This window comes from Diuraphis noxia, unplaced genomic scaffold, assembly GCF_037042655.1.
Source record: "Diuraphis noxia isolate RWA-SAM2 unplaced genomic scaffold, SU_Dnox_SAM2 contig0004, whole genome shotgun sequence".
Classification (NCBI taxonomy): Eukaryota; Metazoa; Arthropoda; class Insecta; order Hemiptera; family Aphididae; genus Diuraphis; species Diuraphis noxia.
In genome coordinates, this window is record NW_028301714.1 from 3,368,710 (window position 1) to 3,393,158 (window position 24,449).

General features: G+C 28.4%; 2 protein-coding genes across 2 annotated transcripts; one reads left to right on the forward strand and one right to left on the reverse strand.

Annotated features, from left to right (window-relative positions):
• The first annotated feature begins 1,127 nt into the window (after positions 1 to 1,127).
• Positions 1,128 to 8,406, forward strand: LOC107161964 (uncharacterized). The gene is made up of 4 exons (XM_015508605.2): positions 1,128 to 1,690; positions 5,491 to 5,735; positions 5,800 to 6,076; positions 6,189 to 8,406. Exons 1-4 carry the CDS (start codon positions 1,624 to 1,626, stop codon positions 6,641 to 6,643), a joined length of 1,044 nt encoding a protein of 347 aa, XP_015364091.1. The 5' UTR covers positions 1,128 to 1,623; the 3' UTR covers positions 6,644 to 8,406.
• Positions 8,407 to 11,694: 3,288 nt separating this feature from the next.
• Positions 11,695 to 23,906, reverse strand: LOC107161980 (THO complex subunit 2-like protein). The gene is given in 31 exon segments (XM_089226286.1): positions 11,695 to 11,882; positions 12,485 to 12,540; positions 12,617 to 12,681; positions 13,147 to 13,204; positions 13,273 to 13,422; positions 13,927 to 13,967; positions 14,526 to 14,682; positions 14,766 to 14,892; positions 14,972 to 15,059; positions 15,123 to 15,270; positions 15,331 to 15,588; positions 15,665 to 15,925; positions 15,998 to 16,189; positions 16,251 to 16,364; positions 17,788 to 18,069; positions 18,141 to 18,305; positions 20,199 to 20,378; positions 20,440 to 20,463; positions 20,465 to 20,558; positions 20,633 to 20,904; positions 20,989 to 21,175; positions 21,301 to 21,464; positions 21,562 to 21,760; positions 21,838 to 22,010; positions 22,070 to 22,210; positions 22,282 to 22,654; positions 22,733 to 22,845; positions 22,917 to 23,045; positions 23,257 to 23,345; positions 23,528 to 23,607; positions 23,701 to 23,906. Coding segments are annotated over 31 exon segments (4,452 nt in total). The 5' UTR covers positions 23,745 to 23,906; the 3' UTR covers positions 11,695 to 11,854.
• Positions 23,907 to 24,449: the final 543 nt, after the last annotated feature.

Below are 24,449 nucleotides of genomic sequence, written 5' to 3' on the forward strand. Positions count from 1 at the left end.
TATTTCTTCCATAATATTGATCTTAAGTAGCTTTTTAATCTCTTATAAGTGAAGAGAATGACCTTTCAGATGTGCATTTTGTTACAGGAATAGTTGCAAATAGCATTAAAAGCCTTTAAATATTTGGATAATAATTCAAAAGCGGTAAAAATATTGTTTCCAATGCAGTGAATAGACATTCATCTACTGGTTTATGTTTAGTTAGGTACCTAATACTCTAAATAATAAAAAATGTATTATATGACACATTGACACGATGAATGGGTAGGAGTAAGACACGGACTCCCTTAAACATGCTCCTGGGCAGGGAGTAAGCTGGACGTGAATACATCCGATATTGTGATAAATAATTTTTTTTTATTATTATACATTTCCATGGCTTTCATAGCTTTTCAAATATATCAATATTGTTTCCAATCGCGTTCACTGGATTGTTTAAGTCGCCGCCATCCAAATCATTCGGGCAATCGTGCAGGACGTTAGGGGCAGAGTAATATAGATACCTACCAACCTACTTACAATAATTATACGCCTACCTTTTTTTTTTTTACAAGGCTTGATGACGTGAGTGAAGAGGGTACCCAGTGAGGTAGGTACCTATATTATGTCCGTGTACACTGTACATTATACTATTGGATATGAATACCAATGGCTATACGAGTTTACGACATATTCACATATAGGTGCTTACTAGATATATAAGTAGGTACCTCGTACCTAATTTGTAAATAGCAATTTTTTTAAATACAACAATAAAACAATTAGCATAGACTATGTTGTGGATTTGTATAAATTCTATAAGTATATTGCACGTTAGCATTAAATTTAGCCGTTGGCGTAGTTACGTATAATTTATTATAAATTATAATTTAAAACGCTCACAATGTTGTAAGAGATCAACAAGTTGCTGTGTTAGTGCGCGGCTGGTATCATCGCAGCGCTTTGTCCGTTTCGACAGTGCGGCCACCGCCACGACGATCGTCACGGCATGTCAAGTCTTGGAATATATCTTAATAATTTTTTGGAATATCGTGTCTGGTTAGGTTAGATAGTCTGATAGTATCCGCTCCACCCCCCTCCCCAATCGACGTACGATTCTTGTGATAATATTTTAATCGTGAGTATTATTATGTGTGTGTAGTTAGTACACGACTGTGGTTGTGTTTTTAGCTGTGTGAGTGGTGTGCGTGTGTGGGTAATCTATACGAGTGCAGCAGTGAGTGTGTGCGTTAGTAACCCTCATAATAATAATAATAATAAAATGTCAAATGTGCAATCGACAATAACTGAATAACAACATTAAATGTTAATCATTATGCAGTATTGCAGCAAGCACTGAGCGTGTGCCGTCTGCGACTCAGTTAGTAACTATATAGTGTTATTAAGTGTTTTAGTTCGCGTCTGTTTTATTTTGAAATATAATAAATATTATGAATACAAATATATTTATGCACGACAGCAGTTGTAGTGCCGAAAAGCGATAAAATTATTCAGTGGCCAAAGAACAACTACATGGTCCGAACCGCCAGTGTTCCTCTACGCAATTGATCTTGTGTTGTTCGTAAATTCTGCCTTCAGTTCTAAGCCTCTTCATCTCAAGTATACCGAAGCTTAAAAAATATTATGTCGTCATTGACACACGGGTTGCTGGTCGTGTTGTACTTGGGCCAAGCCACGGCATACATCGAAAGTAAGTTATTAGCGACTTAGAACACATCACTTTAAATATTTTATAGGGTCCAGGGGCCACTGCAGAGGTCACTAAACTGTGTATTTTAATTTCGGTGCTCTGTACATAAACAACTCTTTTCTTTAGCTCTTAAGATGTTAATTTTAATTGTCTTATGACTAAGTTGATTTATTGTTGCTCATATATTTATATATTTATTATGAGTAATATGTAGTTACTTAAGGCTAATTAATTGAAACTAGAATAATTAGTATTTAAAAGTTGTTGGCGCATACTGTGGTCGATTAAAAGGACATATTGGTGACATTACAAAAATAAGTTTTTAAATCTTTATACTATAAAAAATATTCTGTATTTCTGATGACTCAGCCAAGGAATTATAGTGTTATGGACTTATGGCTGACAAGTATTAGAATTTGATATTATTTCATAATTTATAATTACAGATTTATTGTAAAGTGATGATATTCTTCAAACTATTAATTTTTATTTAAGTATTAAACAAAAATATTTTCATTTTAGTAAATCCAAAGTAATTCTAAGGATAATATTAAAGATGATATCTACAACTAATGAATTTCATCAGTGACGGTAAAATTACTAATTAGTAATTGGTTCCAGGATGCAATACATAGTTTTTATAATCGTAATAATGTGAACATAGCACATATATCATAATATTATGTGATGGCATAATGTTCAAGTAGTCCTGTACATAGGCGCAATTTGGGGGGACTTGAAGGAGCTTAGCCCCTCTCAAATTTGTATTTTAATTTAAGTATTAAATCCTTTATTAACCATCTAATCTACATCTACATAACAGTATACTGTTTATACAATTATAATTGTTATTTGAAGAAATTATTTTCTAAAGTTTAAACTATGATTCATTTTTTTTATGTTATATATTGTTATCCATATTGGGTTACCCTCAGAATATTATTTAAGTTTAATAATAGTTTTAGAAGTTATTAAATTGAATGGGATAAGTCAAATTTGTTGTGTTGAACCGACATTTGCAATTATAACATAATATATTACATATAAGTACCTAAATGTTGTTATTTGTTTTAGTGAAAACATTTTTCCCTTATATATAGTAATACACGGGGTAATACATGTATTTTAATAAAATATATAATGTTGATATTTAAAATGGTATATAAACAGTGGTAGGGTGAGGGGGCAGAGCCCCCATGGGTCTGTTTCATTTAAATATCCTCCAAGTTAAAAAAATTTCAAGATTTTTAAATGATTTTTATGTATTATATTGAAGAATTATGTAAAAACGTTATTTTGACGTGATCCCCCCCCCCCGTTCTCTAAAAAATTCATATACATATAAAATGTATTGTGTATATTAATTATTATTTTTTGGAAACAGTCTCTATATTTATGTCTATGAAATACTACTGCCCCCCCCCCGTTATTTTTGGCTGGATCCGCCCCTGCAGATAACTTTTAAGGCAGGGACCAATTGCCCTTGTTTAAAATTATGACGAGGGCTGATTGTCTGCATACAGCATTTTTATGTGGGGACCAATTGTCCATTTACCTCCAATATTACCCCCACTATATCATTGTACCTATCACATTAAGAAATTAAAAGGGCAGCGTTAGGGGATAACCCATTATGCCATAGACTGTACCCTTATGCTGTCTTTCTATTTCCTTTTATAACAATAATATAGGCTTATACACAATACCTTTGTATATTTAAATCATGGTTGGAGCCATGGTATAAGTTTTAGGGGGTTAAAAATGATATCAGAAGTCATAAGTTGTATGTTTTTGATCAGTCTTTAACTGTGATAATACTGACAATAGTTAACCATTGTCCATTAATTATTATTTTGGAATCTCAAAATATTTTATAGCTAAGTGTTTATGAAAATTAAATTTTTAATTAACATTATTAAAAAAATGAATGCTCTAGAGAGGAGGTTGGATATTTCTCATATCCTCACCACAATTAAGACACTGAATTACATTTAATTAAATTTTTTACTTACAAACAGCTAGTTTTTAATGTAAGATAGTATTTTTTTATCTATTATAATTTACCGGAATTTATAAATAATCTAGACAGATTTTGTGCACATTTTTGAATTTTCTTTTGGTCATATCCTACTTTGAAAAATATGAAATTGTTTTATCAAATTTAGTAATTATGATGAACAAAATTGTTTTCATTCAAAACTGTTTTAAGTATTCAGACTTGTTAACATACGCTAATTTTGTATTCATCTGTTGATGAATTTATACAAAAATCAAAATATGTGTTAATAGTTTATTGATCTTTTAGAAGTCTGTCTCCCATCTCATCATACTTTAGTTAACTCTATGTCTCTATGTGACTATGTCACAATATCATATGTTTTATATTTTATATTTTCTTACTTTATGTAATACAATAGACCTTGCAATGGAGCTGATTGTTTACATACAAATATTTTTATACCTAGGTTTTTAGACCTATATTACACTATTTTTTCAATATAAGACACAAATTATCAGGGCCAGTGTTGATGGAGAAGGGGTGTAATGTGGTACCTTTTTCCAGGGCCTTGTGCTTAAAATTTAGATTTTGAAAAATATTTGTGTGGAAATTGTTTAGGCCATAGGTGACTATGGTTATTGGTTAAAGAAGTTTTGGCAGTTTTGCCCAGGGCTTCGCAAAAAGGTAGCGCCGGCCCTATAAATTATGAGTTGAAAACAATGGTATTTAAAAAAAACTATTTTGGAATTAAATTGATTGGTAAACCATCCAAATAATTCGAGTTAATAAAATATGTATATCATTAGGTATATTGATTTGTCTTTATTTTATCAATTAGGCATTAGTGCTTGTAATCTGCATGCAAGTAAGTGCACGTTTTCAGTTACATTCATTAAATTCATACATGCCATTCTGACAATGATGTGTTTCTCTATATGCCAGTATAGAGCTTATAAACTTAATAGATGTAAACTAAAAACATATGGGTACAATACATCGCATATGATATGCGTCCATGTGAAAAAACGGGCTTATATAGTAAAAATGTTGTTTTCATATCTTTAAATTCATTACGTAAATTAGGAAGTACTAAAAAATTATAATATTTGTTTCATTAGGTATAAACAATGTTCTATATAGTGTATTACATACTTTAAAACCATAATTAAATAGTAAAATTAGTTAGTCAAATATAAATAATTGAATTTAGACATTTTTATAAATAAATATATGTTAATTAGAATCATAAATTAAAAATACTTCTTATGTGACTTGTCATGAGAATAAATTCTATCAGACCGAGAGTATTTACATTTAAAATGTTGACACTGGAGTATTCACCCTTTAAGAGGACATTATAACTGCATGTGTTGTCTCCATGTTACAAGTACGTAACATAGCAAATTTTTCGCTCAGCAGATCACGTTTAGCTTCGTGAGTTTTTAAATTTAAAGTAAATTGACCTCTTATAAAAATTAAAGGTTACATTATTATCCCAAATATTATCTAGCTCTTCTCATAGGCTTTTTATTATATTTTAATTTTAAAAGCCCATGAGAAGCCCTCAATAATAATGTTACCTTTAATTGTTATAAGAGATCAATTCACTATAAATTTTAAACTCGCGGAGCTAAACGTGATCTGCTGAGCGTAAAATTTGGTATGTTACGTACTTGTAAGACGGAGACAACACATGCGGATATAACATCCTCTTAAAATGTGCCACTAATTAAGACTTTAAAGACAATAATTTATTTATTAATATAAAATAATAAAATTGTTTTTTCCCTTTTGTTTATAGAAATCATGGAAAATGACAGCGTTTGTTCGATGAGTTTCTTTTCAAATAATTTAGACCTTACTGGTCGCGAAGATCAATCAGCTATGGTAATCAAAGATAACCAATATTTTCAGAAATGGACTGGCAAACACGAATTTAATTGTAAATTTACAGTAACTTCTTCACTTGGGTTGGGTGTTTTTGCTGTCATACAGCATATGTCTTTTAGACGTAATGCTCAAGGACAATGTATTGATTACATTCAAGTACGTATTTATGTTTTATTGTTATTTATTTTAATGTTTAATTGTTATTTAATTACTTTGATAGTTTCGCCATGCTGAAAAAACCTTAAGTGTTCTAGACTTAAATATTAAAATTAAGTCGGCAGACAGCTGGGGTGAAAAAATTTGTGGAAAATTAAATGCATTTGAAGCCAATGCCGGTAATGAATATAATCAAGGAAATGACGGAAATGATGATAAAGAAATAAAAAACTCATTTGTTGATCATAAGGGTATAATCGAAGTTAAAATATATCTTGGAAATAAATCTATCGAATCTAGTGATGAACTAAAATTTGAGATTGTGTTCACAGCGTTCCAAGGTATGTTATTATTTGTAGGTTAATAGAGTGCTAAATATATTATACTATTTAAAAACTCCCTGTTAAATCTATTTATTGAAACATAATAATAAATTTACTTTTCATTCCATAGAATGTAAATTTGACAATGGTCATTGGAGAAGTTGTGGTAGAAAAACGTGTATTTTTAAAGATTTTTTCAATGATGGGAAAGTTAATTGCCCATACAAAAGTTGTAAAGATGAGAGTGGTTGTCGCCCAGTAGTGTCAGTACTCAATAGTAACTATATGAGCAGCACAACTTTTGGGACTAAAATTGTGGCTGCAACAGTTGCCTGCTTGGTTACCATGATTTTAGTGTTCATTGCGTTCCTATGGATATTTAGGCATTGCGGACCTGCATTTTGTTGTATAAGCAACCCTAATAGCCATCCACATTCTTCAGAAATGCAACCAGTACCACGATTGGACACAATGGCTATTATAGCTTCAGCTCCACCCGATTCTATGGTGGCTAGCGGTACCGAAGTAAGAACTGCCGATAAAGATCTACCACCTTCATATGAGTCATTGTTCCCAAGTAAATAGTAACCGCGACCAATATTATAAGGATCTGTAAAATTTCTTCATCTCATGTAGTTTATTAGGTGAATTTTATACGTTTATTTAACATTTCTATCTGAACAAATTTATCATTATTATTATTTTTATTATTATTATATATATATATATTTTTTTTTTTTTTTTTGGAGAGAAATAAGTAAGACATTTTAAGCTAAGTACACCAATTATATTCTATTATACCAGTGAATTTTAGTTTTCATAACAAAACTGTTTTAGTCTTAATTAGACTGTATAACTGATAAAAAAAAGAACAGAAAGTACTAATATTTTGACCTATTTAGATTATTTTTTTTTACTTTTTTAGTTTAGAGAGAGTGGGACATAGTGTTGCTATTTTCTCAAATTGCTAATAAAAAAAAAAACACTGTCCCACTCCCACCATGTATTTATCTACTCGTATATCGATCAATTAATGGTAAAAACTATCATCTTTTTACTAGTATTTTTTGTTATACAAATTAATTATAATATGTATATTATATTTAGTTTTTTTTTTTAGTATTTTTGTATTAAATTGAATAACTATTTACCAACTGAATTATTGAAGTATCACGTTACAATAAGTATACTCTTTTTAACCAAAAGAAAACTAATTACTGTCGACACACAAGACTGAATATCTGAAAAATTTTAAACTGATCATTACTTATCCTTAATAATTTATGGAAATTAAACCGAATTTAAAAAAAATGACTTATTCTTTAAACAATTATGTTAATTTGTTTAGTATTCAGTTTTTTGTAGTATACAAATTATATTCATTTTATCAACTAAATCCAAATCAGTATTTAAAATAACTTAAGTTAATAAACTATGCGTAACACTATTTTTGTGAATATTTTGTTTAACTTTTATAATTGACTGAGTATCCAAAATGCACCATTATTTTGATTACAATTTGTTGCTCTTGCATCAGACTTTTAGTATCCAACTGTTATAATTACCTTAGTATTTTTTGTTCAAGGTTCAATATTACCTTTTCCATTAATGTTCAGTCTTTTTGTATTGGCCCATGTCTATGGACCACACCACATAGATTTCTTAATAATGTTTCTGTTTTGAAATAACTTTATTTTTACCATACTAAAACATTATTTTAATTTAATTTTATGAGGTCTTGCGTTTTATTGTAATATAAAAATATATATAAATTTATGTGATATACATTTTACTTAGCACTAATAGTAAGTGCAATACCACATCACTGCTATAATTGTTTACTTATATTTTGAACCAAAAGTTAAATATGTCTTATATTGTGAAACATATTTATTTTATATGATTTTTACTTTACATATTAAGACATTAATTAGAACTCAGTTAAAGTCACAAATTATTCTTAAAGAACAACTTTTTTTAAATTAATTATAATATGCTTACTGGTTAACTTTAAGTACAATTAACTTTAATATTATTGTATTCTGTATATTTATTTTTATATTGACTTAAGTACCAAAGACAAAATATATTGCTTGTACCCCTTTATAATTTTAGATACTTTGGAATTTGTAAAAAAAATACATTTTTATGTATATAAATCTATAAACTATAGGTCAATATACATTTTAAATATTCATACATATAAGACTCGTGTATACAATCAATATAACCTATAAATTTATATTTGAAGTATTATTTACTAAACTTCAATACTGTAAATTGATACTGTGATAAAAAAAAAGTATAATATTTATATCCAATATATAAAATTTGTTATTGAACATTAACTCAAGTGTATTTTTTTTTTTTTACCAATCTTGGACACAAATCACTTAAAATTAAAATAATGGGAAGCTTGTCGAAATTTATGAAAAATGAAAATAATTGATACAAAATTATATTTAACCATATTATATAGTACCAGCCTTGCCTGTTTCCATTGCTTTGGAAATGTCCCCTCTACGAGACAGCTGCTAAACGTTCTTAAGAACATCTGTGGCTGTAGCTTAATTGCATTCTTCAGTACTTCATCGGAGATTCCATCTGGCCCAGGTGCTTTCCCTACTCTTAGTATCTTCCCGGCACATTCGAGCTCCCGAGGCGTGATTGGAGGTACAGGTGTGTTTGGCCAACTAGCCCTCTCGTCCGGCCAAGGGTGTGCCGGGAAAAGCCCGGCCACAATACTAGGAACCAGGTTTGACGGGACAGGCATCCGTCTTCCTATATTCCTCATGACGATTTTATATGGGGTCCTCCGCAAATCGTAATCAACTTCTGCACATAGCTGCTTCCAACTGTTTTCTTGACTTCTTCCTATTGCAACGCGTAGATTTTTTTTTTACTTCTTTGAAATTCCGGTGTTCGTCCTCGGCTGGACCTCGTTTTACTGCTCTTCGATAGCGTTTTCTGGCGGCAAAAACTGTTTTTCTCATGTTCGCGATTTTTGGATCCACCAATATTGGGGTTTATGGTGTCTCTGTGTGTAGTTTCGCTTCGGCATAGATGTGTTGCAAGCAGACGTAAGAACCTCCATGAGGTCGCTCCCATTGGTGGGCGTATTATTATTGTTGAGGTATTCCTTCAGTTTTTGGGTGTTGAAGTTTCCTCCACGCCCACCCCTTGAGTTTCTCGGCTTTCCCATGTGCATTGCTACATTATAATGCAAGTACTTATGGTCGATCCTTATTGATTCTTCATTCAGCATCACCCTCCATCCGGTAACTTACGCTGGCGTTAACCGTGATGCGAATGTAACGCCGAGGACTGAGCTACTATAGGTCATCTTTCAAAGGTTGGCATAGAGCCTCTATTGCACACAAATAATAAGTTCAGAGTAGCTATAAGTGCCGAGAGTTCATCACCTCTTTGGTCATTAATTTCTGATCCCCATTCGGCATTTTTAGCATTGTAACAGGAATATCTCCAGAACCGTATCCATGCATATCCTTTTCCAGGTTTCCCATTCTGTTCTGGATTTGCTCCCTTTTTAAGCAGCTCAATGCGGCCTTAACCCCCGTGTCTGCGTACCAGTCTTCGCAAGTTTTGTTTTGTTCACTAATAATTAGTACGTTTGCCATTTTTTCAGTAGCTGTCTGTAGCATCAACTGTTGCGCCACTTTGCAACAATTCAGATTAATTTTTAGAAATTTTGTGGTAATTTTGTGGGGAGTGTTCTTCCAGTCACTGTTGTTGACTAGAATTGCGCTTTGGGATAACTCTGTCATCCGGTTGGCGATCGTGTGGCTTGTTTCTTTGCATCGCAACCTAACCTAACGTCTAACCTACTGATCCATTACTTAATTTCACTTGTGGAAGCACAGTTATCTAAATAGACATATTATCTACAATTCACCTGTTTAATTATAAAATATTATAAAAAACATTGTTGTAGGTAATTAACTAATGAACACAGGCAGGATAATTGATCAAATTTTGGGGGGCTTAACATGTTTGTCTGATCCATGTAAACCTATATTTTTCATGTAAACATATATTTTTAGACTCTTCAACTGTCTGGTGTGGTTTGATTACGTTTTGAGGTGGCTTAAGCCCCCCAATGGCCAATATTCATCCTTGCTAAGGAGATCAAATAAAACAAATACGAATTGTCTCTCAATATACATTAGGTACCTTAAATTTAATTGTATCGTTAGTAACACGAAAATTAAGATACACAAGATACGAAACGATAGTAGGTTAAGTTAGTTTATTGTTATTATATTTATTTTTTTTAAATATTTTTGTATTAAATTTGACGCCCTCTAAATCCGGTCGCGGATACACCTAAAAATAGGTTGTGGATCACCTGCTACACGAATTCCAAAAATCGAATCAAAACAGTTTCATATTTCATTATTTTTACTTTCTAAACTAGTGTGAAAATGCATGAATTCCTGAATTCTTAGTGTCAATATATAATTAGCACTGGCATAAATTGGGTAGTGCGAATGTAACACTCTGTACAATCACATTTCAAATATTCTTGCAAGTTTATATTTCTACACCACCAGAATGGTATAGCCACGTATAGTTTCTATTTTCAAGTCTATATTTGATTATTAAACAAGATGGCAAACTTCCGAAATACAGTGTGTATTCATAAGTCGGAAACACTATATCTTAATATCTTTACAAATATTTAAGTAAGTATACTTGAATTCTGTTTGTTGTTGCTGCTTAACAAACATAGTTATAAGTTATAACTATGTTTATAACTTATAACTTATTAAGCTAATTAAACTATTTTCAGGCAATTTCATATTTTCATGTATGCGCATAATTTTTTTTTTTTTTAATGGCAACCCCAACCTTTTGAGCGTTTACTTTGCACACACAAGAGTAAATGTTATCATGTTAAATCGTCTATATTGACCTCCTTAGAACACTACCGACTGCAGCCAACTTAATGGTATTATCCTCTGAAATAAAAAAATATTGAAGATTCACTATTTCACTAAAACTTACCATCCTATTACTATCATATTATTTTTATTTTTCTAATATTAGTATACCTACAACTACGCTAATGTTTCAACTGAAAAATAATAAATTAACTGTTAGTAATTAAGTTTGGCGTTTTTAGACAATTTTAGTGTTTGTTCTAGATTGGGCCCTGGGCCCATCAAATTTATGTAAGCCTTGAGGTTTGTACTCACACAAAACACAAAACCAAATTGGTATTTAATTCAGTGGTATAAGCTATAAGGTCTAAAATTTAACCTAAATCTAGAACTACGACAATAATCACTAGTCAGTGACATTTTCTTAGCAGTACCCTTATTTCAGAAAACTGGTCACTACCACAGTCGTCTAAGACTGTGGCAATGATCATAATAACAGATGATATCACAAGTAACAAGTAATATAATATTCTAAAATACAGCCCCCAAATCTATAGAATCACAAATAAGCTACATATAGTATGAATTTTCTCTTAATCTGACCCAATACCATTATAATATACCTTAAGATTTTTAAATAATGTTATTCATCATTATAACTGATTCCAAATATTAATCTCAGTTAAAAGAATTGTTTCAAATTCAATTCAATGAGCGTACATAATCTTAAATATATTACAATCATAAGAAAATGTTTTATTAATACACATAAACAAAAAAAAATTTAAAAAAAAGTGATAAAATACAATGGAAATAATATTAAAATACAATAATTATTCACAATTTTATATGACAATATTCATAATTATGTTGATGTCGACAAAAAAATAATTGATTACTTCCTTTTATCGCTCGTCCTATGCGTATAATATGACTATGTTAAGAAAAAATTTTGAATCAAAATAAATTAGGAAATATAATATTGCAATAATAAACCTTAACTACACCTAGTAAGTAACAAGTAACAAATATTAATATTTCTATTGATTACCCTTAATATTTACACAAAAAACATAATCTCAAGTTGCCAACGATTATAGTAACATTGATAATTGAATATAAATATTATTATTTTCTTATACATACACTCTCATTAAGGCCATAATTGAAAACAAATTTTGGGAGAGATAGAGAGTTTAACATTTTTTCATTATAGATACAAGACATTCATTATTTTTACTTTAAAAATATAAAACTCTTAATTCTCCTAATTACTGTATTATTGAAAATATTAAATTATTCTTAATAGTTAAAAAATAATATTCACTGCTAAGGTTTCCAACTATTGAAAAATTTTGAAGCAAGAAGTCTGTAACTCTGAGTTATAGCTATAAACCCTAGTAAATAACAATTTGAACAATAATGGATTGTTTTTATTTCAACTATTTAATTATTATTACGCCTATCTAAATAACTCATTTAACTGTCTAAATTATTTTAAGATAATAATAATTAAAAAGGATATCTTTTATGGCGTGATTCAGTTCGTTCGGACCATTCTTTTGGATGAGGAGATTTTTCCTGCAAATAAAAATCCTGTTATTAATACATTCTGCTGGTATTATAACTGATTTGCTACAGATTTGAAAATACTAACTCTACTAGATCGATGCTTATCGCCCACCAACTCATCATGACGAATATCAGCTGATGATTTTACATCTAGTAGTAAAAACAAAATAGAATCAAATTTAAGATAACAGTGAACTATTTTATTTTCACTTTCTAATCCCACACACAACATAGCAAATTTGTATTCAGGCAGAATTAATACTCAAGTAAATTGACCAATAAGAAAGGTTAAAGTAAAAAATAATATATAGGGCAGCTAATAAGCTTTTATCAATAGTTTAATTTTAAAGTGAATTATATCTATGAACAAATATTAGTTTTAGAATTAAAACATCGACAAAGCCTAGAAAGTGCTCTAGGGCTGTTGTAGATAATATTATTTCCTTTAAGTATGATAACAGGTCACTCTAATATTAAAGCTAAAAACACAAAATTGGTTTTGCTAAAAGCAAACTTACTATGTAGTACATGGGTTAGAAAAGGGAAAAAATTTTGCAATGACATAATCTTAATAACATAATAAAAAATAAATTCAGCTTTTCAATATCAACTTACGTTTATCATCTTCTTTACGTCTCTTTAATTCAGGTGTAGTTTCTTCACGTCGTTCATGCTAAAACAAAAATAATTGTTTTACTTAAAATAACTATATTAGTAATTTTATAATTAAACTAAACATACTCGTTTGCGACTTAGTTTACGATCTTTACGAGGTTCCTTAAGAGATGTTGAATCAGTAGATTGCGATTTTTTAATCTTCTTTTCTTTTTTCTCAATCAAAGTTGAACCGTTTGTCTCAGATTTGACGTCAGGATTATGCTTCATGAGCTGCTGTGATTTAAAAAGGATAACAAAAATGCAAACCAAAAATAACAATATGTATATATATATGATACCATATAACCAAAGTATATAAGCTATAGTTAACAATATCTTTTCTTTTTTTCTCCAAAAACACGAAAACATCAACCAAAATTTTATTTATTTAAAGGGATCGATTAACAATATTTAATTTACTAACGCAGATGATAAATAAGTGTAAATAAAAAACAAGGTTGCTCTTCAATCTTCGCCGAAAGTAGGTGTTCAGCTACAACAGCTATTCATTGTTCCATTGTGATTGAACGAACCAATTTCAATACATATTCGAAAATTTCAGTAATAATTGTAGTAACAACAAATTATTGAGGAAACATCATTCAGGTGACAATCAAAACACCATAAATTTAAGCTGCTTGAGAAATTGTTTGAGAGATGAGACTACTTATTATTTGTTTTGTGAATATCAGGAGGAATGGAATTGTGATTATGTTGGCTCCATACTTCAGTTCTTACCTTCGTAATTGGACTGGTGTCTAATTTTTTTCGTTTTATATCTGAAAAAATTAAGTTATTTAAGTTTTTTCAAATTTACTGCAATTCTATAAACTTTGAAATTTATATTTTATGTCTTAAATGCCGCCTTAATTTTTCAACTAATCTAGAGCCCAATAATTATTCATAGGGGATTGTATTACATCAGATATAAAAATGTATAAATGTTTTATTCAAACAAATTTCTTCACAGGAAAATTCTGGGGCTTTTTATTATATAAAATTTTTGATTTTGATAACTATTTTTATCTTAAAGAAGAAGACTTCTTGCAGGTCATAATAAAATATGATTTTTTATTTTATTTCAAATAATGGTATGAAATAATTTGTATAAAAAAAGCTTATTTTTAAAAACATTAAAAATAAAAATATTTAAAAAAAGAGTACAATGTGGCCTACTTTGATAATATTACCCTATATTAAATTTAAAAAAATAATATTAAATTTGGTTGATTCAACAGAACAGGATCATTATTTCCATAAAATATATTTTGAGGACAAAATTACATTTTCACCAAGTGTCTTGTTTTAACACTATTTAATTATACTTTATCACTCACCTTTTTCGTCAGCAATGTGAGAACCATTACTTGCCACATCTACGACACAAACTGATATTTGTGATAAATTTGCCCTAGGGATCTGAACTTTATTATGATTATTGGCAGGTTGACTGACTGAAGCAGTAGTAAGTACTTGTGTTTTGGCCACATCAATCTGATTAATTAAAGCAATATCAAACATTTATAAATTATATTACACTCATGGTGAAAAAAAAATAGTTAAGATTATAAACTAACATAAGAATCTTTTACTTTGTCAACATTATCATCTCTTTGTCGTTTTTCTCTTTTCTTTTCACTTGATTCATCAGATTTTTCTTCCTTCAAAGTTTCTGTAATATTTTCTTGTACTATCGCTTTTTCACTAAAAAAAATGTCAAAAACATAGGTAATCATAAGATTAAAATTTAAAAATTTATGAAGTTTAGGATTTATTGACTCACTTGACTTTTTCGGCATTCATGATTTTAATAGGTCGTTTTTCTATTTTCACTTTGCTATCAATAACCTTCTTTTCAGCTTCAACCCATTCTAAAATATAATTATGGTAACTAGGAATAAAATACAAAAAAAAAGTTAAAACATTGTATTCACCTGTTGATGATGTTCCATTAATAACTTTAACGACAGGAAGTGGTGGAGTTTTGGCTTCAGGTACTGTATCTTCATCTTTTTTCTTAATAGATTGATTATTTTTTGTAACATCAGACTTATTATCAACTATGTTTTTTATTTGACTTACCTGTAAAAATGAATTATGTTGTTAATTACAAGCCTCATTTGGTTAAAAAAATAATTATACCTTTTCAATAACAAGATGGAAATCACCGTCCTTGAGAAATTGACTAGCTCTACCTTTAAGTAGCCCACAATATGATGTTGCTAAAGTATACAGATCTTGTCGTTTATCCTTTTCATCTTCTCTTACCTTTTCTACCTTTTTTTCAATTAATGTGGCTAATTTTGCCAAAACAGGAAAATGATTGACAATTTTGATAAGAATAATCAATGAGTTACGAATTTGTACATAATCCTTGGACTCTAAACAAACCATCATGGCCTAATAAACAGAATAAATATTTCATATATTTTAAATTAGTATACATTTTTAGATATATCCACTTGATTCGACTCACTTTTGTAATCTTGTAATGCCATTTATGACAAACATGTCTGAAGTTTTCATAACCTACATGATCATTATTAGATTGAACAAATTGATCACTATTCTTACATTTAGTCACAAATCCAGGATAAGTAGCACATTCTTTTTCAAATATATCTTTAGTAGAATGCCAACGAGTTACATTTTTTAACATTTCATTTAGAAATATGCCATAACGATGTGCTTCATTTTCTGTACAGAGTGTTACTGAATACGTTATATCACAAAACAACTAAAATTAAAAAATATATATACTACTTAAATAGTTTATATTTAAAGTTTTGAATGATTAATATCGTCATACTCTATCATAGCATAAAAGAGTTGAAAAATTAGCAGTTTTCAATGAATGTAATGTTTGAACAAATTTAGCACAATACATAGCATCTGTATGAGTGAAAATGCATCGGGGAAATAAACACAATTGTAAAAACTGAGTAATAGTCTCATTTTTTGCTGCTTTAGCTGAACGAGATAAAAACCAGGAATCTTTTTCCTGAAAATATATCAACACATATTATAGAAAATATATATGTATAAATAAACATTGTTTTTACCTGATTCAACATAAAGAATATTTTTTCAACATGTTCTTGTTGTTTTTTTTTTTCATCATTCAATTTAGCAATGGTAATTCCTAATCGTTCTTGTTCTTTTTTCACTTTAGTACTCTATAACGATACATGATAATACCACTAAGTATAAGATTTAAAATTATACTTGCACACAATTAGCATCATAATTACATTCATACGATTATATAAATCTATGGTTATAACATTGATTATAGAATATTCTATAATCAATGGTTATAATATTATAACTAGGAATACAAGTGGAACTGGTCTACAATATCCTTTTTACTGATCAGTGATCACCAACTAACTGATAAAAAAAGATAAAGTAGCCGATAACAACAAAACACACCACAACATATTGGATTAAAAATAGATACCAAATCTGGTTTTTTCATCAAATACATTGTTTTTAATAATAGTGTTTACACAATCAAATTTAAACACATATCAAGATCAAGATGGTATCCATGAGTATGAATAAAAAGAAATTAAAAATGAATAGTCTGAGCGCCTGGCCAACAAAAACGATCGAGAAGAATAGATTGAGTAAAAAACTAAAACTATGTTTAATATAATGTCATTCTCAACTTCACTGGATTTATAGAATTGAAATTATCAGTATAATTGTAAAATGAGGTGAAATTCTCATCTTGGGAAAAGTCCTATTTTTGAGGTTAGAAAAAATATTTAATATAAAGCTAATGAAACCAAACTGTTTAATAAAAAATAAATATATATTATATTGTTAAGTACAAAAGATAGTTTTAAATTCTCTTTATAATATGATAAAAATTAATTAATCCTTTAAACCTTTAAATACTCCTAGATTTAAAGCAATAAATAATAGTATATAATAAATACCTATTTATTGATAATATGATATTATTATTTAACCCTAATGTGAATATTGACAAAATTTTAATACATAATATCATCTTGTAAAGGCATACAACACAATTAATTAAACCGCAACACAAAATGAGTCTCAAAAAATATAACTAGTTCCCAAAAGAAATATTTTTACTGTTACCATTAAAATATAAGTGAAAATCCATTCAACATAGATAACACTAATTTTAAGTCATTAAAAAACAACATTACTGAGAGAAAAAAAAATCATAATATTTACTCTTTTGAATGACAACATACATTTTATATCTCATATTCCATAGCTGAATAATATTCAGTCTTTTTATTTATAAATATAAAAAGTAGCTTAATAGTTTTATTATAAATATTAGTAGTATTTAAAGTTTAGATGAGTGGAGTAATGGCCCAACATTTTGAGGGGTAACTCTGTATTAATTTTCTATATTCTTCAGAACTCATTTTTTAGTAAAATCAACCAAACTTTTGGAATAAGAAATTACAAATGCATGTAATCATAAAAAAAGTAAAAATGATTATGTTAAGAAATACTAAAAATGTTAATATTTTATTAAATAATGAATGTCTCATGTTAAATGAATCACTTTATGTATATCTATTAAATATATATGATCAAAATGAAACTTACAGCTTGTTTAGAATCTCCCATTGCTGAAGACTGAGCTTTGAGTTTATTTATTTCTCGTTTATAAGCTTCATTTGGAACACATAAGTCATATAAAGTTAATGACCAAAATGTAACTAAAAATCCAGGCGATACATCTTCCCACACTTTTTCAGGGTGGAGTGGCACAACAGATTTGACAATAGATGACATCACTTCTTTATGAGCTTCTGCATACTTGGTTTGCCGAACAGCTAATGATTTTTTTGCATTAGGGTCAGCTTTACGCAAAGCATCAAAACGAGTCTATAATAAATTATTAATATTTAACAATTTTTTTTTTTTTTTTATAAATAAGTAGTAAATATAATACTTACATTAATAGAATGATTAAACATAGGCCTAGCCAGAAAAAATGCAACATCCATATGAACATGATGTTGATCTAGTAAATCATGTACAGATGGCAAGTGGTTGATATATTCTTCCATTGAAAATGTAGACCCCAAAAAGGTACCATATTGAACCAATGTGTCTTGGCACTACAAATGTTATTTATTATGATAGATAAAATATATAACATATCTTTAAAGACATATATATATATATATAAAGGATAGTATACTAAAGTAAACAATGTGATACTTGTGACAAATAAATGTGTGGTGTACTTTAAGAAGATAAAATGATAGTAGTAGTTATATGGGGGGAAAGGAGATTGTTTAAACCATTGATACTTATGATAACCATGGATATTGCAAAAACACTATAGCTAGTGTAGGCAAAAGATGTATTGATCCTGTAATAAGCACAAATCTAGAAATCAAAAAATGGGGGGTTGGCTAACCTTTTTTTCAGAAAAATACAACTAAAATTTTAATACATAATAGATTATGGATAACATTATTGATCAGATTTGAAAAAACTAATACATTTATTATTTATATTTTAAATTTAGCTGCGTAGAACTCCAATCAAACAGTACAGCCTATTTCTCTCTGCTTTTTCTAAACCTTCATACTCATATACATTATCTACTTAGAGAAAATTGCTGCACAAAAACTCATATATCCTATAACGGCTATAACATAACAGATATCCCTCATTCCTCAGACAAAAATAATCTAAATTTACTATTTACACATTCATAAAGATTACTGTCCAACCATAAAGTCTTATTTTCCTTTAAAGATTGATCAATCTGGAAAGCCAAAAAAAAAAAGGGCCTAAAAGAAAAACTTTCATATATTAATCTATACTGACTACAGTAAACGTTTCAAAACCAACATAGTATTTAAGCGTCATAGAAATGTATACAACTTAGCTTTCTCCAACAAAAATTAAAAATTCTTGTCTTCACCCTTACTGCAGCCATCAAGTGTTCTCTCATGCCGAAGTCTAATATAAAATCACCACATGCCCAAAAAAGAAGACTCTTGGTTTTGATCTCATGCCCTACAAAGAAGCCTAACAATTCCCAAGGAAAATTTCAAAACTCCTTACAAACATTTTTTATGCAATTATAATTGCCTTCCCCTTGAATTTACAACCACCCCTTTAAGAACACAACTATACATAACTTTAATCAAAAGTAATCAACCATCATGTTCAGGCTTTAGTTTGGGATATTGACAGAATAATTGGACGGTTTTCGGAAAAAGTAGCACCATTGATTATAAATTGTATTTATAATCAATGGTAGCACTAATCAAAAAGATACTTTTAGGAGAAGAGCTATGACCTCAATAAAATAAAATATTTTTACTTTTGTTTGAATATTTCTATGAATTATATTTTAATAGAAAAATAGTAAAATAATTTAAACATTAAATAATGTATTATTTAAGCGGGTATTTTTTTTTTTAGTTTAATGACCTGCAACTATAATAAAATTATCTCAAACAATTTGATTTTTTCACATAATATTTGATGAATATTAATAATTTCTCTTGCTAATAACATGAGTATCTAAATTAATTATCATGGACATTTTTAATTTCAATGAAACAAAAACAAGAACTACCTAGGTGTGTGAAAGTTATATTTAATTTTGTGACTTGTGACCATTGATAGATGTGATTAATTATTGCTCTACGGCATTTGAAAATTATGTAATAACAAACAAACATCTCTAAATAACAGGGATACTATATGATAGCGCATAAAATGTACCACAAAATAGATACCTAATCTGAAGATAAAAATTTTACTTTTGTCCCTTTTCTCGAAAACCCTCCAATTGATATTATTATATATGTGAGAATTGGGGTTTGTAGTATTGAGAATCAAGCATTGTAAGAATTCTTCAAAGCATAATATTACCGTTGTCTAGCACTGAACTTAAAAACAAATTGCCTACACTATAACGTTCAAACCACAAAAAAAAAAAATATTCATAATAAACATCTTATATAACTAATAAATAAACATCTTACTTGATCGTAGAGCTGCCCAGCAAGTTTGATATGAATAGATTCATGTTCTTTATAAATAACACTATGCCTTTGTTGAGCAATTAACAAACATAAAGCAACAGCCAAATTATTATCTAATAATGATTCTTTCAGTCTTATAGAAGATTTCTTAGTATTTCGAATCTGATTGTAATAACCAGCCTAAAATAATAGAATATTGATTAAGTTTTATTTATACATAAAATAGTTCATGTTTTGTTACCTCAGTTTTTAAATAATCACCACCCGGACATGGCTTCAATTTGATCAGGAGTTATTTGTTCCATAACCTCAACACCAGCCATTCTCAACACAATTTCTTTAAGTATAAGAAGATCCAAACTACACAAATTCAGATTTATAAGTGTATAATTTAAAAATAATAATTTACTAGATTTTATTTATAAAATGTATACCTATTTTCTGTTTTTAATTGATTAGCTACATATTGAAGAATTCCTGTAAGTTCTACAGGGTGCTTTTTAAATATGGCACCACAAAATGAAGCTGTACTTTGAAGCCATACTGAAATGGAAGTACCATCATGTTTCACTCTATCTTGGCCACTTTTGCCTAATGTTTCAACAATACAATATCCAAGAACATCAAACGATAAACTTGTCATGTACTTTAAGCATTCAACCACAATACTAGCTAAATTATCAAATACTTGAATTTGTCCCAGTATCTAAAAATATATGATAATATTTAACATCAACTTTGGTTCAATAATATAAAATATAGTGATAAATATATTAAATTTAGTATTTACATAATCAAATAAATAGCCAGGTGCATAATGTGATATTTTTCCAATGACACGACTAGATGGTTTGGTATTATCTTTGCAAAGACGTTTCATTATAGATCTAGCTTTTTTCTGTACATCAACTTTTTTTGTTAATAATTTTGGATGATATTTGTGAGTATCATTTTTCCAACTGTTATAAAGTGCATACCTGTATTTAATACAGAAAATAATTAAAATAAATAAAAAAACTCTATTACATGGAACAATATAATACAAATAATACCTAATTAAGACTAAAAAAAAAAACAATTTTATTTTACAAATTACAAGTACCTGCAGTGATAAGGATAAAGTTGCAATAAAGTCCACAAATGTTCTGAAATACTACTTCCTTCCGCTAATGAAAGAGTAGGTAATAAGACACGATCTAATAATGATAATGTGTCAAAATAAAAACCAGTTTCAGATGGAGTATAATCTTTATTTTTAATTCCTTCCTAAATTATAGATAAATCAAAATTAATGTATTTGTATTCTTGTTATTATTTACTAAAAATATAGTTAAATTATAAATATAAAATTTAAAACACTTACATTAATTAATGCCTCTCTAACAATTCGGACAATTTTAAACATAAGAACAGGATCACGGTGTAATCCAGGACCTAATGTTATTAACATAGGTAAAACTACATCATGAAACTCTTCTAGTGTCAAAACATGTTTAAGAGAACGTGAATTTGGTTTAACACCCATTGAATGTTTTACAGATTTTGAATGAAGATTAAAAACCCTATAATATGTTAGACATCAAATAATAATTTACAATAGCAACAAGGAAATTGTATACAAAATAATAATAACACTTACTGATTATAAACAGGTTTAATGACTTGATTTATAAGAGAACATAGTGCATCACCAATAGGAGGATATTCTACAGCATAGTATTCTGGAAATCTTTTAATTAATACTTGAGCAGTATTCCAATCACCAATTTCTAACATAGCTTCACAAAGACAAAATTTTTGATTTTCTTCAGGCTAAAATTGTAAATCAAAAAAATATAACAAACAAAGTAATAAAAAAAATTAAAACATACTATAGGCTGAATATTATCATCAGTAGTTTCAGATTCTGGTGCTTTAGTTATGACCACATTTGATGATTTTCTCAGATAATCTTGTCCATTTTTCATATCTTTTTCCCAATTTGTTTTAATATCTTTATCATCTGGAGTTAACTAAAAAATAAAACATGAAATAAACAACTGAAAAATAAATAATAATATAATATAACCCTAGTCTTATTTACCCAAGGATAAATATTATCCAGCTCAATTAAATTGTATTGAATTAATAAAGCAATCAATCTGTAAGATGAGCGAGTTAAATTATTCACTTGTCGTAATTTAAATGCTAATACTTCAGTTAGCCTTTGTGATTCAGGCATATAATCATGTAGTAATGGAATAAAAAAATGTTCAGCTTTATTGTCTGTATGGTGTTCAAATGAATCTAAAATGATATCTAACACACGATTTGGGTCCAAGTTGAAACAACCAATCAATGATTTAATAATCTCAACCATGATTTTAGGATCCATATTATCAGAATTTAATTCTGTAATTAATTTGGAATAGCCTTCAGATTCTTCGCGAAATAAATTATATTTTCGCTGTTTATAACTAATAAAAAAAAAGTTAAATCAATATTTGAGATCATACATACTAATGAATTTAATTTAAAAAAAATAAACAACTCACAAAAGTTTAGTTTTAATTTTAATAAATTTTGTAGAAAAAATATTATTTAATAACTTTATGTCCTTTAATGAGTCAATTTCTAATCGTTCTTTAAGTAATTTGTCAGTAAATAACTATGAAAAAAAATAACACAAACATTATATTGTATTAGTTATTGAAGAGTTAATTTAAAATAGATATAAACCTTTTGCGATTCCTTGATAAAATTGCCAAAATATTCTCTTTCTGATCCCCCATTATCTGAAAGGGCTGTGTCAGTATCTAAGTAATTGAAGACATCCATCACCACAGAAGCAATTTCTTCATTTAAACACTAAAACACGTACATATAAATAAATAAATAAATAAATAAAAAATGTGATTCTTATAAAATATTCTTAAACGTAATATAATTAAGCTTTAATTTATAAATATAAACATGTATTCGAGTATTTCATACATTTAATTGGAACTGATAAAAATTAAGTTAGTGGTGGAAAAAGGGAAAGGCTTAAAGCAAAATTTGGTATAATCATTATACTTACTAAATCACTTAAAACAGATAAACCAAGGCTTGTTTTAATTTTTCCTTTAATACATGCAATCAAAAATGAAAGAATAGCTTTGGCCAAATCTGAAAACAATAATTTATAACATTAATAATAGATATTAATGAGTTAATTACATAAATTTATACTTTGAACATAATTAGGTAATTACAAAGATTACCCAGGTGTAAATATTTATTTTGAATAATTATTACAAGATAAATTTAAAGATAAAATTAAACTTTAAATAGTTTATTGATTAACGTACCAGTAGGACTGCCATTAGTTGTAATTGTTAGTGAAAATTCTGATTTAGCATTTTTAACAAATTCATGACATTTTGACAAACTAAAACAGATCAAAAATTATAACCAAACCAATTTTGTAACTACTGGAGAAGTATGTAGGAGCAAATTAAAATAACGTGAAAAAAATACAAACAATTCCGTTTTTTCGGTTGTTCCCCAACCTTCATACTTATCCATCTTTAAGAGCTTAATTTAAATTTTGAACAAATCGAAGTACCTAGAACCGAAACATTTCAATAATCACTATTTAATTAGAAGTATAATATATGAACAAATAAAAAGAAATATAATTTAACTCGGAACGTGTAGGAAATAAAACAAATCACAATTTTATCATTTATAGTTGAATAAAGATAAAACAATGAAGTGCAAGGAAAACAAACTTGACGCTAATATCGTGGCGGAAAAAAACATAACTGTGATTTTCATTCGAAAACACACGCGGTTTGATAATCAACTCAAGAGTCAAAGAGGTTGTAATTCCAAGTAGTACAACCACAGAGTAGATAGTAGTACAACCACAGACTTGAGACTTCTGTACCATACTACCATCATAGAACTTACAGTACCACGTCAGTCCACAGAATATATATTTCATATTTTCATGTATTCTGTGTCTATAATGGTCTATACCATATAAACTATATTTATATTACTAACTATAGATAAGTAACTCGGGCCTTTAGTTGAAGCCGGGTTCCTCCATCTTCTCGGTTGGCTAATAGCATGCTATATTATGTATTTATGATAAATATTAATTGATGTCGTATTGTATTTTTTTATTTCTAGACTTGTTGTTTGTAACAAAAAATAATTATTTTATGCACATAATTTTTTCATAATTATTATATTTTACCTTTAAAAAAATATATAATTTCATTT